Below are 17,040 nucleotides of genomic sequence, written 5' to 3'. Positions count from 1 at the left end.
TGGCTCCAAAGAAATTTGTATCCTTTCCCTTCTGGTGATTATATCAACGCAACTGGTGGAAGGGGAAAGGTCTCAGAGACAGCCTGCTGTCTCCCTTTAACTGTTTAGCATCATTCCATGTACATTGTAAGCAAGATCCATCGGTTACATGGTTCTGTGTTGCAAAAACTGAGAATACAACAGTCTCATGGTAAGAAACACTTAGGTGTAGGGTAATAAGGTGTCAAAATAATTTTGAATTTTTAAAATCCGGTTGTGGGCAATGATAGCCATATCATAAATAGTGGAGCCATGAATTTTTTTATCATGGAACTTCAACCACCTGCTTGCTCTCCGCTTACTAATTAGTTTCTCCTGAGAGTTATTCTAACATTCTAAGCAGCTGAGTTTTTTGCATCTGCTCCACAAAACAATTGCACCTGCACAATGCTCAGAACAAGCAAGAGTCAATCCTGCATCAGTAACAACTTTCCATGCATAAAATATTACAGGTTTAAAGTCTATTCTCTTCTGCTGCTGCATCAGGTTCATGCCATAGGGAAGGGTCGACCTCAGGCTTCTAAGAGGAACGTGGTACTTGCTTCTAGCCCTGGAACGTCACGAGTAAAGGGACTTAAAGTTTGGATCACTCTTGCAGGTTATTGTGGCTCCCTCTGAAGCTTGTGCTGTTGGACTTGTGGTAACTAAAACACCTGGCTCTACAGGTGAAAGGATAAAAAACAGAACAACCCAGTTTTTTAAGAAACTACAGTATTTCAGAAATAGTTTTTCTGTAATGCATGTATATGACAGAATACATGTTGGGGTGATATGAAGCTTTTATTGACACTTGTTTGTGAGGACCTGTGTAACTTGGTTGTGACTTCTCCTCTTAAGAGTAGTGTACTCTTTCCAAATTCCATGATGATAAATGTTTGATATCACATGGGTATAGGTTCTTATATATGTATGTGTCACTCAGTTCCTTTCACTCACTAATGGCAGCAGTATAATAATTCCGTTGGATGCAAGTGAGCGCTTTTGGTTCTAAAAATAGTTAAATGTTCTGCCATTTGATCAATGAGATTTGGTTCAATATTAGTGCTTTAGAATATATATTATATTTTGATTTGGACACAGCAAATTTTATAATTCCTTCAAGTAATTTTCCTGTTGTACTTTCTTCTTTTGTACACTCAGTTCTTCTTCGAGTGCTTGTTCACGTCCATTCCACATTAGGTGTGCGTGCGCCACGTGCACGAGTGTCGGAAACTTTTTCCCTTAGCAGCTCCTGTCGGGCCGGCGGGGCCCCCCCGAGTGGCACCACTGTGCCGTGCATATATACCCCTGCCGGCCCAACCCCCTCCAGTTCCTTCTTACTGTCCATGGCGGTGTTGGAACAACCTCTCTCTCTCTCTCGTAGAAGAGCAGTCCCTTAGCCTTTAGAGTAGCTGTTATCAGTTCGTTAACATACCTATTGTGGACACTTAAGTCATCAGGTGCTTGGAGGCTTCCAGCACCCGCCGCGGGGCATGCCATAGGCCCACGGCTTCAAGGCTTGCACTGCAAACCTATGCCAATTAGTGACCCCCACAACTTGTGTCTACGTTGCCTGGGGGACGGACATCAAACTGAATAGTGTAGGATTTGCAAGGTGTTTAAGCCAAGAACAAGGAAAGAAAGAGACTTTCGTCTAAAGCAGCTGTTGCTGGAGGCCGCATTGCAGCCGCCACGCCCGGAGCGCCTGACGTCAGCTCAGGCTTCCTCGGTGCGTAGTGCCCCGGAGCCGTCGAAAGACCCGGCACTGGCTAAGCACCGTAAACTGTTGGCCCCAGAGCGCCAGGCTAGGCCCCGGCACCGATCGTCCTCCCCTGTGCGGCCCCCGGCGCAGCCGAAAGGAAGGCACGGTCGTTCCCCGCACAGGAGGCCGGCTCCTCCCAAGGCACCGAGCGCCGACAAGAGCGGGAAGGTCGTGGTACCGGCGCTGACACCGGTGGTCCCGGCAGCGCACGCCCCACCGAGCCCAGACCTAAGTGAGCTCAGTGCGGACGATGGGCTCGAGGGCATAACGGATCAGCCCTCCACGCCTCGCACCTTTGAGGCTGCAAAGGACCTCATCGAGCTGTCAGCGGTGAGCCCCCTCCCGAATGGGGAGAACCCTCCGGCACCCATGCTTTGGGTGCCGTCGAGGGGTAAGCCGGCAATGGTGTGCTGCTCAAGGACACCGTCCCGGCACTGGTCTCGGTCGAGCTCCGACTCTGCAGACTCACAGTTGCCAGCGGCCCAGAAGGAGGTTGTGGCACCACTAGTGGGTCGGCGCGAGGAAGCACCAGAAAGGGCATGCTGCTCTCCGGCACCCCCCAGAGACCGGCACCGGGAGGAGTTGAGATGGCCCTCACCAGAGAAGTCCCGCGGACTGTCCCGGTCCAGGAAACGCCGGTCCCGGTCCAGGTCCTGGTCCCAGTCCCGGGGATACTGGTACTGCTCCCGCTCCAGTTCGGCCAGGAGCTGCTCGTTTTCCCACCAGTGCAGATTGTTGGCACCACCATGGCGTTTGCGATTGGCATCGCCGCAATCCGCTGCTGACTCTGGCCACTTTAGCTACCCTCACCGGGCCCCGGACAGCAGGGACCCTCAGGTGGGCTGGCAACTCCAATGGGGGCCGCCAGGTTGTTGGCCCTTCTGGACCACATGGGCCTATCAGGAGCGCCAAGGGGCCCTGTTAAGGGCAAGTTACTCAGTGCAGTGGTCCCGGTCCCCGCACCGACACCAGACGGTGCCGGAGGCTACAGTTTCCAGGCCTCCAGCATCCCCCCAGGATAAACGGAAGAGACCGGCACCGAGTCTGGTGCTGTCCCATGGACTCCAGCCCCAACCTGAGCCGGAGGCCCCTCCCACGGGAGAAGGGGAGCAGGAGGACCAACCGGAGGGGGTCGAGCAGCAGCTAACCTCCTCGTCTTCTCCGGATGAGGCGGTGGTGGGTACAGAGGTGTCCGGCCCTCGACCAATAGACCATAGAGCCCACCAGGAATTGCTGCAGAACTTGGGGTTGCAGGCCGAGGAGATGGTTGAGCAAGAGGACCCCCTGGTGGACATTTTGAGCCCCGAAGGTCCATCCAGAATAGTGCTCCCACTCATAGTTGGACTGAATGGTCTTAATAAGACTATATGTCAGCCCCGGCTTCCAGCGCTCCAACAGCCAAGGAAGTGGAATGTAAATACTTTGCCCCTTCTAAGGGCTATGAGTTCCTGTTCTGCCACCCGAGTCCATGCTCCCTAGTGGTCTCAGCAGTAAACGAAAGGGAGTGCCACGGACAGCAGGCCCTGGCCCCTAAGGCCAAGGAGGTGAAACGCCTGGACCTTTTTGGCAGAAAGGTGTACTCATCTGGGGCCCTTCAGCTGAGGATTGCGAACCAGCAGGCCATCCTCAACAGGCACAATTTCAACTCCTGGGCGGCGGTGGGGAAGTTTAAGGACAACCTCCCTCAAGGTTCCCAACAGGAGTTCACGGTCCTGGTGGACGAGGGCAAGGCAGTAGCCAAGACCTCTCTCCAGGCCTCCCTGGATTTGGCAGACGTGGCGGCTAGAACAATAGTGTCGGGGTGGTCATGAGGCACTCGGCGTGGCTCCAGGAGTCAGGCCTGCCGCCCGAGGTCCAGAATACACTCCAGGACCTCCCCTTCGAAGGGTCCAGGCTCTTCTCGGACCAGACAGACACGAGGCTGCACGGCCTCCCCCTCAACGCCAGTACCAGCCTCGCCATAGGCATGAGCCTTACCGTAGGCGAGGCAGGGCTAACAGGCGACAGCGCAAAAACAGCAGTAACAATCATGCGCCGGGCCAGAACCAAGGCCAGCACAAACCCCAGCCGGGTACTAAGCCAGGCTTTTGAAGGTGCGCTCGTGGACAGCGTACCAGACCAGTCACCGGATCCGTCCCTTTGTTTTCTGAACCGCCTGTCCCATTTCTCCCATGCGTGGTCCACCATTACGTCAGACCGTTGGGTCTTGCGCACGGTACGGAATGGGTACTCGCTGCAGTTCGCCTCCCTCCCTCCCGCCTCCCCCACTGCCCTTCCCCGTCCCTCTTCAGGGACCCCTCTTATGAGCATCTCCTAGAGAAGGAAGTCAGCTCGCTGCTAGAGGCGGGGTCGGTAGAGGCGGTGCCGCACAGCTTAAGCGGGAGGGATTCTACTCCCGGTACTTCCTCATCCCCAGGGCCAAAGGGGGCCTTCGCCCCATCCTAGACCTGCGTGGGCTCAACAAGTTCCTGGTCAAGGCCCGGTTCCGCATGGTCTTTCTGGGCACCATCATCCCGTCCCTGGATCCAGGGGACTGGTACGCTTCCCTTGACATGACAGACGCATACTTTCATATTGCCATCCACCCAGCACATCGGCGGTTCCTACGTGGACAAAGAACATTACCAGTTTGCGGTTCTCCCGTTCAGTCTAGCCGCGGCCCCAATGGTGTTCACGAAGTGCATGGTGGTGGCCTTCTTACGGAGGCAGAGAATCCTGGTGTGCTCGTACCTCAACAACTGGCTCCTGGCGGGCTGATCTGAGACAGAAGTGCAGGGCCATGTGGAGGTGGCCCAGAGATTGTTCCGTGAGCTAGGGCTCCTGGTCAGTGTCTCCAAGTCCACGCTCGTGCCCACGCAGAGAGTGGAATTCATAGGGGCAGTCCTGGATGCGGTGCAGGCCAGGACAAGCCTTCCTGTATCCCGATTCCAGGCTATCCAACAAGCAGTGGCCTCCCTGCGCCAGTTTCCAACAACAATGGCCAGGTGCTGCCTGCGGCTGCTGGGCCCCATGGCAGCATGCAGGCACGTGGTCAGGCATGCCAGACTGAGACTCTGCAGACGTAGCTCGCTCAGGTGTACCGCCCAGGCAGGGACCCCCTGGACTTGGTAGTGACAGCCCCAAGGGACGTGCTGGACTCCCTGCTGTGGTGGCAGTCCCAGCCTGTGGTTTGCGAAGGCATCCCCTTGCCGCTTCACAACCAGACTTGACACTGGTGACAGATGCGTCAGACCACGGATGGGGGGCTCACCTGGGGGACCTCATGATGCAGGGGTTGTGGTCTGGAGCAGAGTGGTTGCTCCATATCAATGTGAAGGAGCTCAGGGCGGTTCATCTCGCCTGCCAGACCTTTCATGCCACTCTGAGTGGTCACAGCATGACAGTTCTGACAGACAACACTACTGCTATGCTTTATATAAACAAGCAGGGCGGGGCTTGTTCCTCGCCACTCTGTCGCGATGCTCTCCTCCTCTGGGACCTTTGCATAGCCCGTGTGTCATAAATATAAAGGGAAGGGTAACCACCTTTCTGTATACAGTGCTATAAAATCCCTCCTGGCCAGAGGCAAAATCCTTTCACCTGTAAAGGGTTAAGAAGCTAAGGTAACCCCGCTGGCACCTGACCCAAAATGGCCAATGAGGGGACAAGAATCTTTCAAATCTGGAGGGAGATGGGGGAGAACAAAGGGTTTGGTCTGTCTGTGTGGTGCTTTTGCCAGGAACAGATCAGGAATGCAGCCTTACAACTCCTGTAAAGTTAGTAAGTAATCTAGCTAGAAATGCGTTAGATTTCCTTTTGTTTAATGGCTGGTAAAATAAGTTGTGCTGGATGGAATGTATATTCCTGTTTTTGTGTCTTTTTGTAACTTAAGGTTTTGCCTAGAGAGATTCTCTGTTTTGAATCTGATTACCCTGTAAGGTATTTACCATCCTGATTGTACAGAAGTGATTCTTTTACCTTTTCTTTAATTAAAATTCTTCTTTTAAGAACCTGATTGATTTTTCATTGCTCTTAAGATCCAAGGGTTTGAATCTGTGTTCACCTGTACAAATTGGTGAGGATTCTTATCAAGCTTTCCCCAGGAAAGGGGGTGTAGGGCTTGGGGGGATATTTTGAGGGAAGACATCTCCAACTGGGCTCCTTCCCTGTTCTTTGTTTAAAACGCTTGGAGGGAGAATACGGTTCAAGGAGAAGGCAAAGTTTGTACCTTGAAGAAGTTTTTAACATAAGCTGGTAAGAATAAGCTTAAGGGGTCTTTCATGCAGGTCCCCACATCTGTACCCTAGAGTTCAAGGTGGGGAAGGAACCTTGACACCATGCAATTCACCTCGAGGCGTCCTATCTCTCAGGGGTACGAAACGAGATGGCGGTCACGGTCCACTCGACCAGGGCGCAAGCGACTTTCACAGCATTCCTGTCACAGATCCCGATCCAGGAGATCTGCAGAGCAGCTACCTGGTCCTCAGTGCACACCTTCACGACCCACTACGTGGTCAACCAGCAGGCCAGAGAGGACGCGGCAGTTGGCAGAGCGGTCCTCCGAGCAGTTGTTCCATGACTCCTACCCTCCTCCAGAGGTAAGCTTGTGATTAACGTGCAATGGACGTGAACAAGCACTTGAAGAAAAAATGGTTACTTACTTTCTCATAACTGTTGTTCTTTGAGATGTGTTGTTCACGTCCATTCCACCACCCACCCTCCTACCCGTCTGTTGGAGTCTCCGGCAAGAAGGGACTGGAGGGGGTCAGGCCAGCAGGGGTATATATGCATGGCGCAGTGGCGCCACTCAGGAGGCCCCGCCGGCCTGATGGGAGCCGCCAAAGGAAAAAGTTTCCGACACTCGTGCATGTGGTGTGCACGCACCTAATGTGGAATGGACGTGAACAACACATCTCGAAGAACAACAGTTACGAGAAAGTAAGTAACCTTTTTTTCTGTTCACACATTTAATTTTATCTATATGTCTTGCTCCTTTCAGTTTGGTAAATAAAAGATTTATTCTCTTAACAGGTCTACTCATTTGGCAGGTGTCCTTTCTTAATAGGCTTCAGTTGTATAAAATAGTTCAATGTATTTAACGTGTCATTAGTACTGAATTCGTTAACATTAAGGTTACTGCACCTTAACTTCCAGCTACATTGAATACAATTATATACCAGCTCCTTAGAGACAACGTTTTGGGGAAACACTTGGATAGCTAAGCAGTCACTGAGAGGTTTGCTGGTGTCTGTACATAATTGACATGACACAGTAATTGGAATCTGTATTACCCAGTGCGATTTCTCTCACACAGCATTGCAAATAACATTTGAACTGAATTTCAAAGGCTTGAGGCCTGAGAATCAACCAATACAGGGAGAAGAAATATGGCCATAAAATTACTTGATTTTATCTTATTAGTAATCTCAGTCTTCTTTCAATAAGTGAGATCTTGTACAGTTCCGAGGCATTATATCTTAATTTAGGGATTTAAAAGTATTTTGAATTTATTTTCAATAGTAAACATACATTTGAGATTCAAAATGTTTGGTAGTCATTGTGCTACATTTATCATGAGACAGATGTTAGATCAGATTTCATGATTGGGTTCTTCATTGGGGAGTTAAAGGTTCTGAACTTAAGAAGAGAGCAAATTTAGATTAATTCTGGTTGGACAGAAGTCTTAATTGGTAAACAGTCATCCAGTAAGTAGTGTATGGCTGACGTCCACTGTAGTTCTGAGGGAGGAGTCTTAGTAATTGCCAAAACTAAACTCCTGATTCTTTTCTCTCAAAGCCCACCCGCCTGCCTGTCACCTAATCCTTTAATCTTTGCTTCGTGTTTGCCTTTCCTTTTGACCCACACATTTAGGTCATGTTTGAATCTTATTGCTTTTTCCTGCATAACATCTCCAACATCTGACCTTTCTCTGCCTACTCTGCCAAAACTCTTGCCCAGCCTTGCTCCTCTCTGCAAATATCACCCTCCCTTCTCCTTCTCTTGGTTTCACAAAGTATCAATTAACTGTCACTCAATTCAGATAGGGAGGTATGGCTGTCAGGTTGAGGAAGTTTTTGGGTTGCAGCTGTGGGAGGGCACAGGTGTATCTGGATATTGAAGTAATTATGTCAGCCTGCATGGCATAAGTAAATCTGGACTTATGAGTAAGTGAATACTGAGTAGGTTTCCTATGATTAGCAAATAAGATTTTTATGGTGCATTTAAACTGCACATTTCGCAGGATCACAACTTCAGGGGATTTGTCTTGGGAGCAAGGATTAGATTTCCCACAGTGGGGATATAATAAATGGTGGGGTTAGTTAACTCCCCTGACTCCACAGAGATTGGGAGTTGAAATAATAAATTCGGCATCGGGCCCCTCCCCTGCTTCAGTGCAGAAAGTGGCTGGATTTTCAGAGAACCTCAAGCCCTCCTGGGAGGGCTCAGTGGTTGCTCTGTGCAGTTGTCTGCATGGAGGAGTAGCCTTGTTTAGGGATTGGAATGACTTTAGGTATTGGAATGAGAAAATGCTTGACATTGGTAACAGCTTGGCATAGGTGCTGACCTAGGAGCAGTAAAAGGGATAATATAAGTTTTATGTGTCCTTAGGAAGGATCTTGCTTGAAATTAAAGATTTCATAAGTATGTGGCCACTAGGCCAAATATTTCTTCTTGTTGGCCTCCTGCCGTTACCAATAAGGAATTAAACTCCATTCACTGTCTGAATTGTTTAGAAAGCTGTTTTAATACAAAACAATTATCACAATCCCCTATATTGTGGTTTTTGCTCTCTGCCTTCACCTTTAACTTAGTCCAATCCCCTGTGTACGTTATAACAGGGGAGACTTGGTTTTGTTTAATACTGGATGTACCTGTTTGCACAAATGTCAGTTTGGCAGATGGTGAAGGAGCAGAGGACACGGTTGTGCCAATGACAAAAAATAAATTGACAGGCATTAGACTGAACCTGATTAGCAAGTTACAACTTCCAGGCAGTGGAAACACTGTTCTTGTTGTCATGCTGGCACAAGCAATGGGCAAAACCCCTGTCCCTGTCCTGAAGGGTTTTAAAATCTACAATTTCTTCGTGGTATAATTTGTATTTTGTAGACTCATTAGAAGACTTCAAAATATGACTTGTCAACACTGCCTGCCACTCTGAATTTGGGGGTTTGGCTTCACGTTTTTAACCAGTATGAAGTGCATCCTCATTTGTCTTGACACAACATTGAGATGTTTGCCACTGAGAAATATATAACTATCTTCACACCCACACAGCTTTTAAACAAATGTGAAAGCAAGAAAACAAATGTCCCCAAATATTGTTTTCTAATTGGACACCCACATATATAACTGGGTAAATAGTGTTTTAAATGCCTTAATATGGGTGTGACTAAGAGATGCCATTCCAGTCTTTTCAGTAAATGCGTTTTTAACCTTCCATGAAATATTTAGCAACTAATTAGTTACTAATTACTAATTAACTATTTAGTAGACCACACAGCTACCACTCTGAAACATGAAATATTTGGTTGTCTTTTGTAAAATTTTAAACACTGTTTAAAGCAATAAACTGTGAACAAATGAGGAAATTCAGAGCCAAGTCTGACTGTTCATCTTCGTCTTTTAATTGTGACTTTTATCACTTTGTGTCACAACCTTACTGTTTTTCATGTAGTTTTTCTTTAATTAAATAATATAGTGTTTGCTCATTTAAAATGGTCTACCTTTGTTCATCTCAAAGCTATACTGGCAGTAAATATCTTTTTTCTTTTTAGTGCCCTGTTAGATAATAGTTGAGAAAATAATAGATTCCAGGGACCTTTGATCCACCATTACTATAAAATAAAATGCAACTTAATTTTTTTCCCCTGGCCATAATGGTTTTAACCTTGTGTACTAATTTGAATGTGCTTATGGGGACAGAGTCTTAAATGAGACACAAATGAAGGAAAAATTGCTAATGCTGCCACTGTATATCTAATGAGCACTGTGTAATAAACCATAACCTCTTCAACATTTCTGTGGAAAATGGTGTGATTATTTTGGATGGCTGGCCCTTTGTGTATGGCTCATTACCATCTGGCATAATGTGTATTGATAGAGCCTGTAATTGTCAACTCCTATTTGACATGCTGCCTTTAATAAATGTGACTTGCATGGCTGGAACCCACTAATGGTTATATGGTAAACTGTAATTAAAGAAAACACACACACACACACACAATATTTTTATAGATGGTCTCTCTTTTTCTCCATTTTCTAGTCTTTCTTTGTGTATTTCCCACTTCAGCATGATCGTGTAGCACCAAGTGTGTTGCTTTGCCAACAGAGGCCTAAGGATCAAAAGAGAGGCATGAGTCTTGAACAGTTTGTTTCCTCTTGCAGAACCTGCTTATAGTGAAATATTCTGAGATGATGATTCTCTGTGTATAGCAAAGTAGAATAAAAGTTGATATACATGTACTAGGATAATGGGATACCAATCATGATTGGGGCTTTTGGGTGCTACCATCACGTAAATGATAGATAATAATTGTAATGTGAAAAGTGCAGTTCTGGTTTTGATGATTCTTAACTTAGAATTAAATTATTCTCTGGAAGAAATGGATTCACTAATAACAAGTTTGTCTGTGGCAAATAGGAAGCTTTATACTTGCAAGTATGGACATCAACATTAATGGTTGTAGCATCTAAGTTTTCATTTAAAAAAAGTTTCTTATCCTTATGGCTTTGATGATAACCTTGAAATGTGAACAGACTGTAAATTGATATAAACAAACAACTTCAGGAGGCTGCTGTTGCTGCCCACAGTTTTCCCAAGACGTTGCAGAAGGAAATTAGCAAGAGTCAGGTCAGTATTATTCAGAACACTATTGGCAGCAGTGAAACTGACAGGTCGGTTTCATGCTCCTGTTTGTCAAAACTGTGAGGAACTGCAGAGGCAGACACTAGAGCTGTTCACTTGGTAGAACCAAATACAGAGATCGGAGAATAATACTGTAGCAGACCCCTTCCCCACCCCACCCCACATCCCAACAGCAACCAAGAGGTTTTAGAGTAGGTGGAGGAAGCAGAGAGAGAGAATGCACCTTTTTCCCTTCCGTCAACAAGGGGTGGTAGAGGAACGCTGGAATTTATCAGATTTTGACCTGTTGGAGACTACAAAAGATAAAGCCACAGAATGGAGCCCAGGCACAGAACCCTGGAAGGAATTACTTGGGCATTGTCCTTGGTCAATAGGTGTCAGTCACTTAAATTAGTCTTTGGTTAGTAGGCTTAATCCTCTAGCTGTTAGGCCGCTGGAAATTTTTTCAAATCCTTTGTGTGAGAAAGAGATGGCTGAGGGGAAAGAAACTGATGTGGCATGCTGTGGGGGGGAGGAGTAGAAATTTCAGTTGGAGAGTGTAAAAGAATGTATCTCGTGTCTACACCCTACATACAACTGTAATAATCTTTGTACAGAATATGCCTTGTGAGGTGTCATTTAAAAACTCAAAGTTTGCTGCTCATTATTGTCCTGATAAAATGTCTGTGGCAACATTATATGTGAAGTTATAAGGTTCTTCTGTATGGTGTTCTTAACACATGTTTCAAACTGAGGTTGGCAAACAGGACTGCCTCAAACGAAGGAATGTGTTCTCTGCCTAATTTGCATTTAAGCAGTAAACAGAGTCATCAAGCAGAAAGCGTAGACAAAGAAACCTCAAACAGGTGAGGGAAAGCAGCAGGGAACATCCTTTCCTGTAGACCCTTCGGCTATGTCTACGCTACGCACCTTTTAGCGACACAGCTGTGCTGCTACAGCCGTGCTGCTAAAAGGCGCGCAGCGTAGCTGCTGTTTGTTCGCAGGAGAGCGCTCTCCCTCCGACAAAAAACTTCCACCCCCAACAAGTGGCAGTAGCCTTGTCAGCAGTAGAGCTCTCCTGCCGACAAAGAGCTGTTCACACTGGTGCTTTTCATTGGCAAAACGTTTGTCGTTTGGGGGGGTGTTTTTTTCACACTCCTGAATGACAAAACTTTTGCAAATGAAAGTCCAGTGTTGACAAAGCCTTTGTCTTCTCAGTTTCATCTGGAAATTTCATGATGGCGTATGTCACATTGGTATATGTGTAGGTGAATGAGCCCCTGATGGTGTGGCTGATGTGGTTAGGTATTATGATGATGTCCCTTGCATAGACATGTGGACAGAGTTGGCACCGGGGTTTGTTGCAGGGTTTGGTTCCTGGGTTGGTATTTCTGTTGTGTGGTGTGTAGTTGCTGGTGAGTATTTGCTTCAGGTTGGGGGACTGTCTGTAAGTGGGGACTGGCCTATCCCCCAAGGTCTGTGAGAGTGAGAGGTCATCCTTCAGGATAGGTTGTAGATCCTTGATGATGCGCTGGAGAGGTTTTAGTTGGGGGCTGTAGGTGACGGCTAGTGGCGTTCTGTTACTTTCTTTGTTGGGCCTGTCTTGGAGTAGGTGACTTCTGGGTACCCTTCTGGCTCTGTCAGTCTGTTTCTTCACTTCACCAGGTGGGTACTGTAGTTTTAAGAATACTTGATAGAGATCTTGTAGGTGTTTGTCTCTGTCTGAGGGATTGGAGCAAATGTGGTTGTATCTTAGAGCTTGGCTATAAACAATGGATCATGTAATGTGGTCTGGATGAAAGCTGGAGGCACGTAGGTAAGCATAGCGGTCAGTAGGTTTCTGGTATAGGGTGGTGTTTGTGACCATTGCTTATTAACACTGTAGTGTCTAGGAAGAGGACCTCTTGTGTGGACTGGTCCAAGCTGAGGTTAATAGTGGGGTGGAAATTGTTGAAATCTTGCTGGCATTCCTCAAGGGCCTCCTTCCCATGGGTCCAGATGATGAAGATGTCATCAATGTAGCGCAAGTAGAGTAGGGGCGTAAGGGGACGAGAGCTGAGGGAGTGTTGTTCTAAGTCAGCCATAAAAACGTTGGCATGCTATGGGGCCATGTGGGTATGATGGGATAACATGATTTTGGCAATTAATTGATCTCTAACTATTCATGGTAAATAGGCCCAATGGCCTGTGATGGGATGTCAGATTGGGTGGGATCTGAGTTACTACAGAGAATTCTTTCCTGGGTATCTGGCTGGTGAATCTTGCCCACATGCTCAAGGTTCAGCTGATCACCATATTTGGGGTTGGGAAGGAATTTTCCTCCAGGGCAGATTGGAAGAGGCCCTGGGGGTTTTTCGCCTTCCTCTGTAGCATGGGGCACGGAGTCACTTGCTGGAGGATTCTCTGCACTTTGAAGTCTTTAAACCATGATTTGAGGACTTCAATAGCTCAGACATAGGTGAGAAGTTTATTGCAGTAGTGAGTCGGTGAGATTCTGTGGCCTGCATTGTGCAGGAGGTCAGACTAGATGATCATAATGGTCCCTTCTGACCTTTAATATCTATGAGTCTGTGTCCAGCAATGTCCCTCTGCCATGTACATTGGCCAAACCGGACGTCTCTACGCAAAAGAATAAATGGACATAAATCTGACATCAGGAATCCTAACATTCAAAAACCAGTAGGAGAACACTTCAATCTCCCTGGTCACTCAATAACAAACCTAAAAGTGGCAATTCTTCAACAAAAAATCTTCAAAAACAGACTCCGTGAAACTGCAGAACTGGAATTAATTTGGAAACTGGACCATCTGAAACCATCAGATTAGGCCTGAATAAAGACTGGGAATGGTTGGGTCATTATAAAACCTAACCCTAATTTCCCCAATACTAATTTCCCACTACTGTTACTAATACCTTCTCGTTAACTGTCTGAAATGGGCCACTCTCATTACGACTTCAAAAGTTATTTTTCCTTCCTTGGTATCCTGCTGTCAATTGAATTGTTTCGTTAGACTAACCTCACACTTGGTAAGGCAGTTCACACCTTTTCATGAATTTACACCTGCTCCTGTATTTTCCACTCCATGCATCTGATGAAATGGGTTCTAGCCCACGAAAGCTTATGCCCAGATAAATTTATTAGTCTCTAAGGTGCCACAAGGACTCCTCGTTTTTGCTGATACAGACTGACATGGCTACCACTCTGAAAGATGTATATTATTTCTGTTGATGAAATGATGGACTTTATATACATTTGCATCATCCAGGAGATGGCTGGGCAGTACAGGACATACATTTCTGGGGGCAGTCTAAGACTGGGAGTGAGTTGGGGTCACCCTACAGTATAACCAAAACTGGTAAGAGCTGTGGTGTGGCTGGAAGGCTGCAGTGCACACACATCCATAGCTGAAAGTGACTTGCATGCTGGAGGTTGTTTGTGAACTGTCCAGACTGAAGGCTACAGCAGCAAAGCATTGTGAAGGGCACCCCAAGTTAGAGGGCAGAGGTGACACAGCTACTTGTTAGTTTGGATTGCACCCTGTGCATGTCACAGAAAGGAAAAAGGAGACAATAAAATGTAAGTAGAGAGAAAGTAAGAAATATAGGAGGAGGGAGAGAATAAAGAGAAAACACCCTGAAGGTTATGCAGAAGATGCTATGATAAATTCTAGGGGGGGGAGGGAGAGTGGAGTGAAGGTAGGAAGGGAAAGATATTAGAAAGGCAAGATACATAGTATATTTTTTAATTGTGTGAAATAAAAAATCAGTTGGCAAAGTTGCAATTAGAGTACACAATAAACTATAATGAGCTGATTTATTCCTTTAAACTTCATGCATTTTGAGGTGGAGGATGACAGTCACAGGTATTTTTCACCCTAGCTGAGCAGCTTAGTCCTCAGTGTAGTAGGTATCAGATAACCTTTACGTGTTGCGACTTTACAAGGGTACCAGTTATAGACATTGTCTTGCATAATAGATACTAAAGCCATGATCATATGATAGAAAGTTAGAGTGGTGTGTCTCAGGACTACTGTTTTTTCTTCAGATTGTCCCTGTCAGCAGTGTAAACTGCAACCTCTAACAAAACATTTGTGGTGGTGGTGGTGTTGTTGTAGAGTAAACACACAACTTTCACTTCCCGTTCTCCTCTTGCTAAAGGGCTGTACTTAAGTGGAGAGCCAAATTTTCTACCTCTATGGTTCTGTTTACTGCTTGTTATATACTGACCCTTGGGTCACATTTCCATTAACTATGAAATTGACTTTGATGGACGAGTAACAAAGAAATTGTAAAAATCTCACCTTTTCAGGTATGTAAATAAATGTGTTATCTCAGTTTGGCACATTATAGCTTCAGTATACAGGATCAATTTGAATTTATTATTTGCACTTATATTTACAGAAGCTTTTCTATACATCTTGTTGATATGTCACAAAAAGATATTAAAACTGGGTACCAGGTTAGCTCCAATATACTACCAGCACTTAAGAAATAATAATAATAATTAATAATAAATTAGAAGAAATAACCTTACCTCAAGTCACATTAGTAACTGCAATAATATTTTCTTCCTTGTACCTGCTTTTCAAGCAAAGAATTATTGGTTATTTTGAATTTACAGATAGTGGCACTTACGGTGTATTCTAAGTTGAAGAAATGTATTGGACATTTTTGAAAAAGAGAGATTGAACATTATCCCTTGCATTTTAAAGTAATACTATCAGGTTAAAAAATCATGGAGAAAATTTTCAAGTTTGGGTGTCTAGTGTTAGTTACATCTATTAAGAGGGGCTGATTGTCAGAGAAGCTGAGCACCTATGGCTCCTATTGACTTCACTAGGAGCTGTGGGTGCTCACTGCTGAAAATCAGACTATTTAATTAGGTGTCTAAATATACATTTTGGTGACTAGTTTAAGGCCCTCATTTAAAAATGTTGCTCCATGTTCCTGCTATTAATAGTGTTTCAGATTATTGAAATTTTTAAAATATGTACTTATCACCATTTATATTGATCTGTTTACTTTTACACTTTATTTAGTTTTGACAGTGAAAATGAACTAGTCGAGTTCACTTTTTCTGATAACATAAGGTTGCAGAGTTTGAGTTGCAGCCATTGCAAGTGAAATGTTTAAACTGAACAAAGCTGTTTTCATTGTCTTTGTTTTAAAGTCATGAAAACACTTTTACATTTCTAGCTATATTAGGTTTTGGAAAAACATTTTATAACAGAACCTGAATTTTGAGCCTAAACTCCCTGATAATGACTCTTAATATCATGTTGACTTATGTATCATAACAGTAAATTGTTGTACAAGACCATTTTAACTGTTTGTATTCAAGATGAATGGTTAGAATTTAGTATGAAAAAATGTGCCTGATTAAAATAAGCAAAAAGGACAATCAGGATGACATGAAAGCACATTGTTAAATATATAATTAAAAAATTCACATCATGGATTCACGATTCAAACTGTTCCGTCTTTACAGATATTTATTTATTATGCATCAGTCTGTCAATCCTTTTGCCATTTGTCATAAATTGTAATGTGGGGTTCAAAACTTGCATTCATATCTGCATGACATGATCATCTTTGTAATAGATGTACATTGATTTCAGAAAAAAGAAAAGGAGTACTTGTGGCACCTTAGAGACTAACGAATTTATTTGAGCATGAGCTTTCGTGAGCTACAGCTCACTTCATCAGATGCATACCGTGGAAACTGCAGCAGACTTTATATATACACAGAGAATATGAAACAATACCTCCTCCCACCCCACTGTCCTGCTGGTAATAGCTTATCTAAAAGCCATTTCTGGCTTTTAGATAAGCTATTACCAGCAGGACAGTGGGGTGGGAGGAGGTATTGTTTCATATTCTCTGTTTATATATAAAGTCTGCTGCAGTTTCCACGGTATGCATCTGATGAAGTGAGCTGTAGCTCACGAAAGCTCATGCTCAAATAAATTCGTTAGTCTCTAAGGTGCCACAAGTACTCCTTTTCTTTTTGCGAATACAGACTAACACGGCTGTTACTCTGAAACCATTGATTTCAGAGTAATATGATGCTGAGAGTCAGTCTCATTCAGATGATGGGAAGAATTAACATAAAAAAAAAGTCTGAAATATAAATTGGCAATTGTTCAGCAAATGTTCAAAGTTCTCTATTTCTGCTGTTTATCTATTTGTATATATAGGAATAGGGCTGATGCCTCTACATGTGTGTTGGCTTTTCTGTGAGAACTGTACATTTTCCCTGCTTGGCTTGACGGACACAGCCTGCTGCTCTCAGGGTGCTATTAGGGCAGTTTATCTGAGGACATTTGCAACTGATTTCCATGCATGAAATACACATGACAAGAGTCCTCCAAAAAGCACAGATTCAGACCTGTGATTTTTAGAGGCTGAAGTTCAGCAGTTTTGCTGCAATCT

The 17,040-nt window shown here is 45.0% G+C and overlaps 1 protein-coding gene across 2 annotated transcripts in view; it reads left to right on the top strand.

Annotated features, from left to right (window-relative positions):
* The window catches only part of PDSS2 (decaprenyl diphosphate synthase subunit 2), a 185,697-nt gene that overhangs the window by 93,669 nt on the left and 74,988 nt on the right, over positions 1-17,040 (top strand). Inside the window, exon 3 of one of the 2 annotated variants that reach the window (XM_077812894.1) lies at positions 6,130-6,357. The exons of the other annotated variant lie outside the window; for it this stretch is intronic. Within the exon in view, the coding sequence (XP_077669020.1) occupies positions 6,130-6,357 (228 nt within the window). The remainder of the gene's footprint in view (positions 1-6,129; positions 6,358-17,040) is intronic. 2 annotated transcript variants of the gene reach the window in all.

The sequence above is a fragment of the Eretmochelys imbricata genome, chromosome 3, assembly GCF_965152235.1.
Source record: "Eretmochelys imbricata isolate rEreImb1 chromosome 3, rEreImb1.hap1, whole genome shotgun sequence".
NCBI classification, from domain to species: domain Eukaryota; kingdom Metazoa; phylum Chordata; order Testudines; family Cheloniidae; genus Eretmochelys; species Eretmochelys imbricata.
The sequence above is the reverse complement of the archived record's forward strand: the minus strand, read 5'-3'. Positions and strand labels throughout refer to the sequence as shown.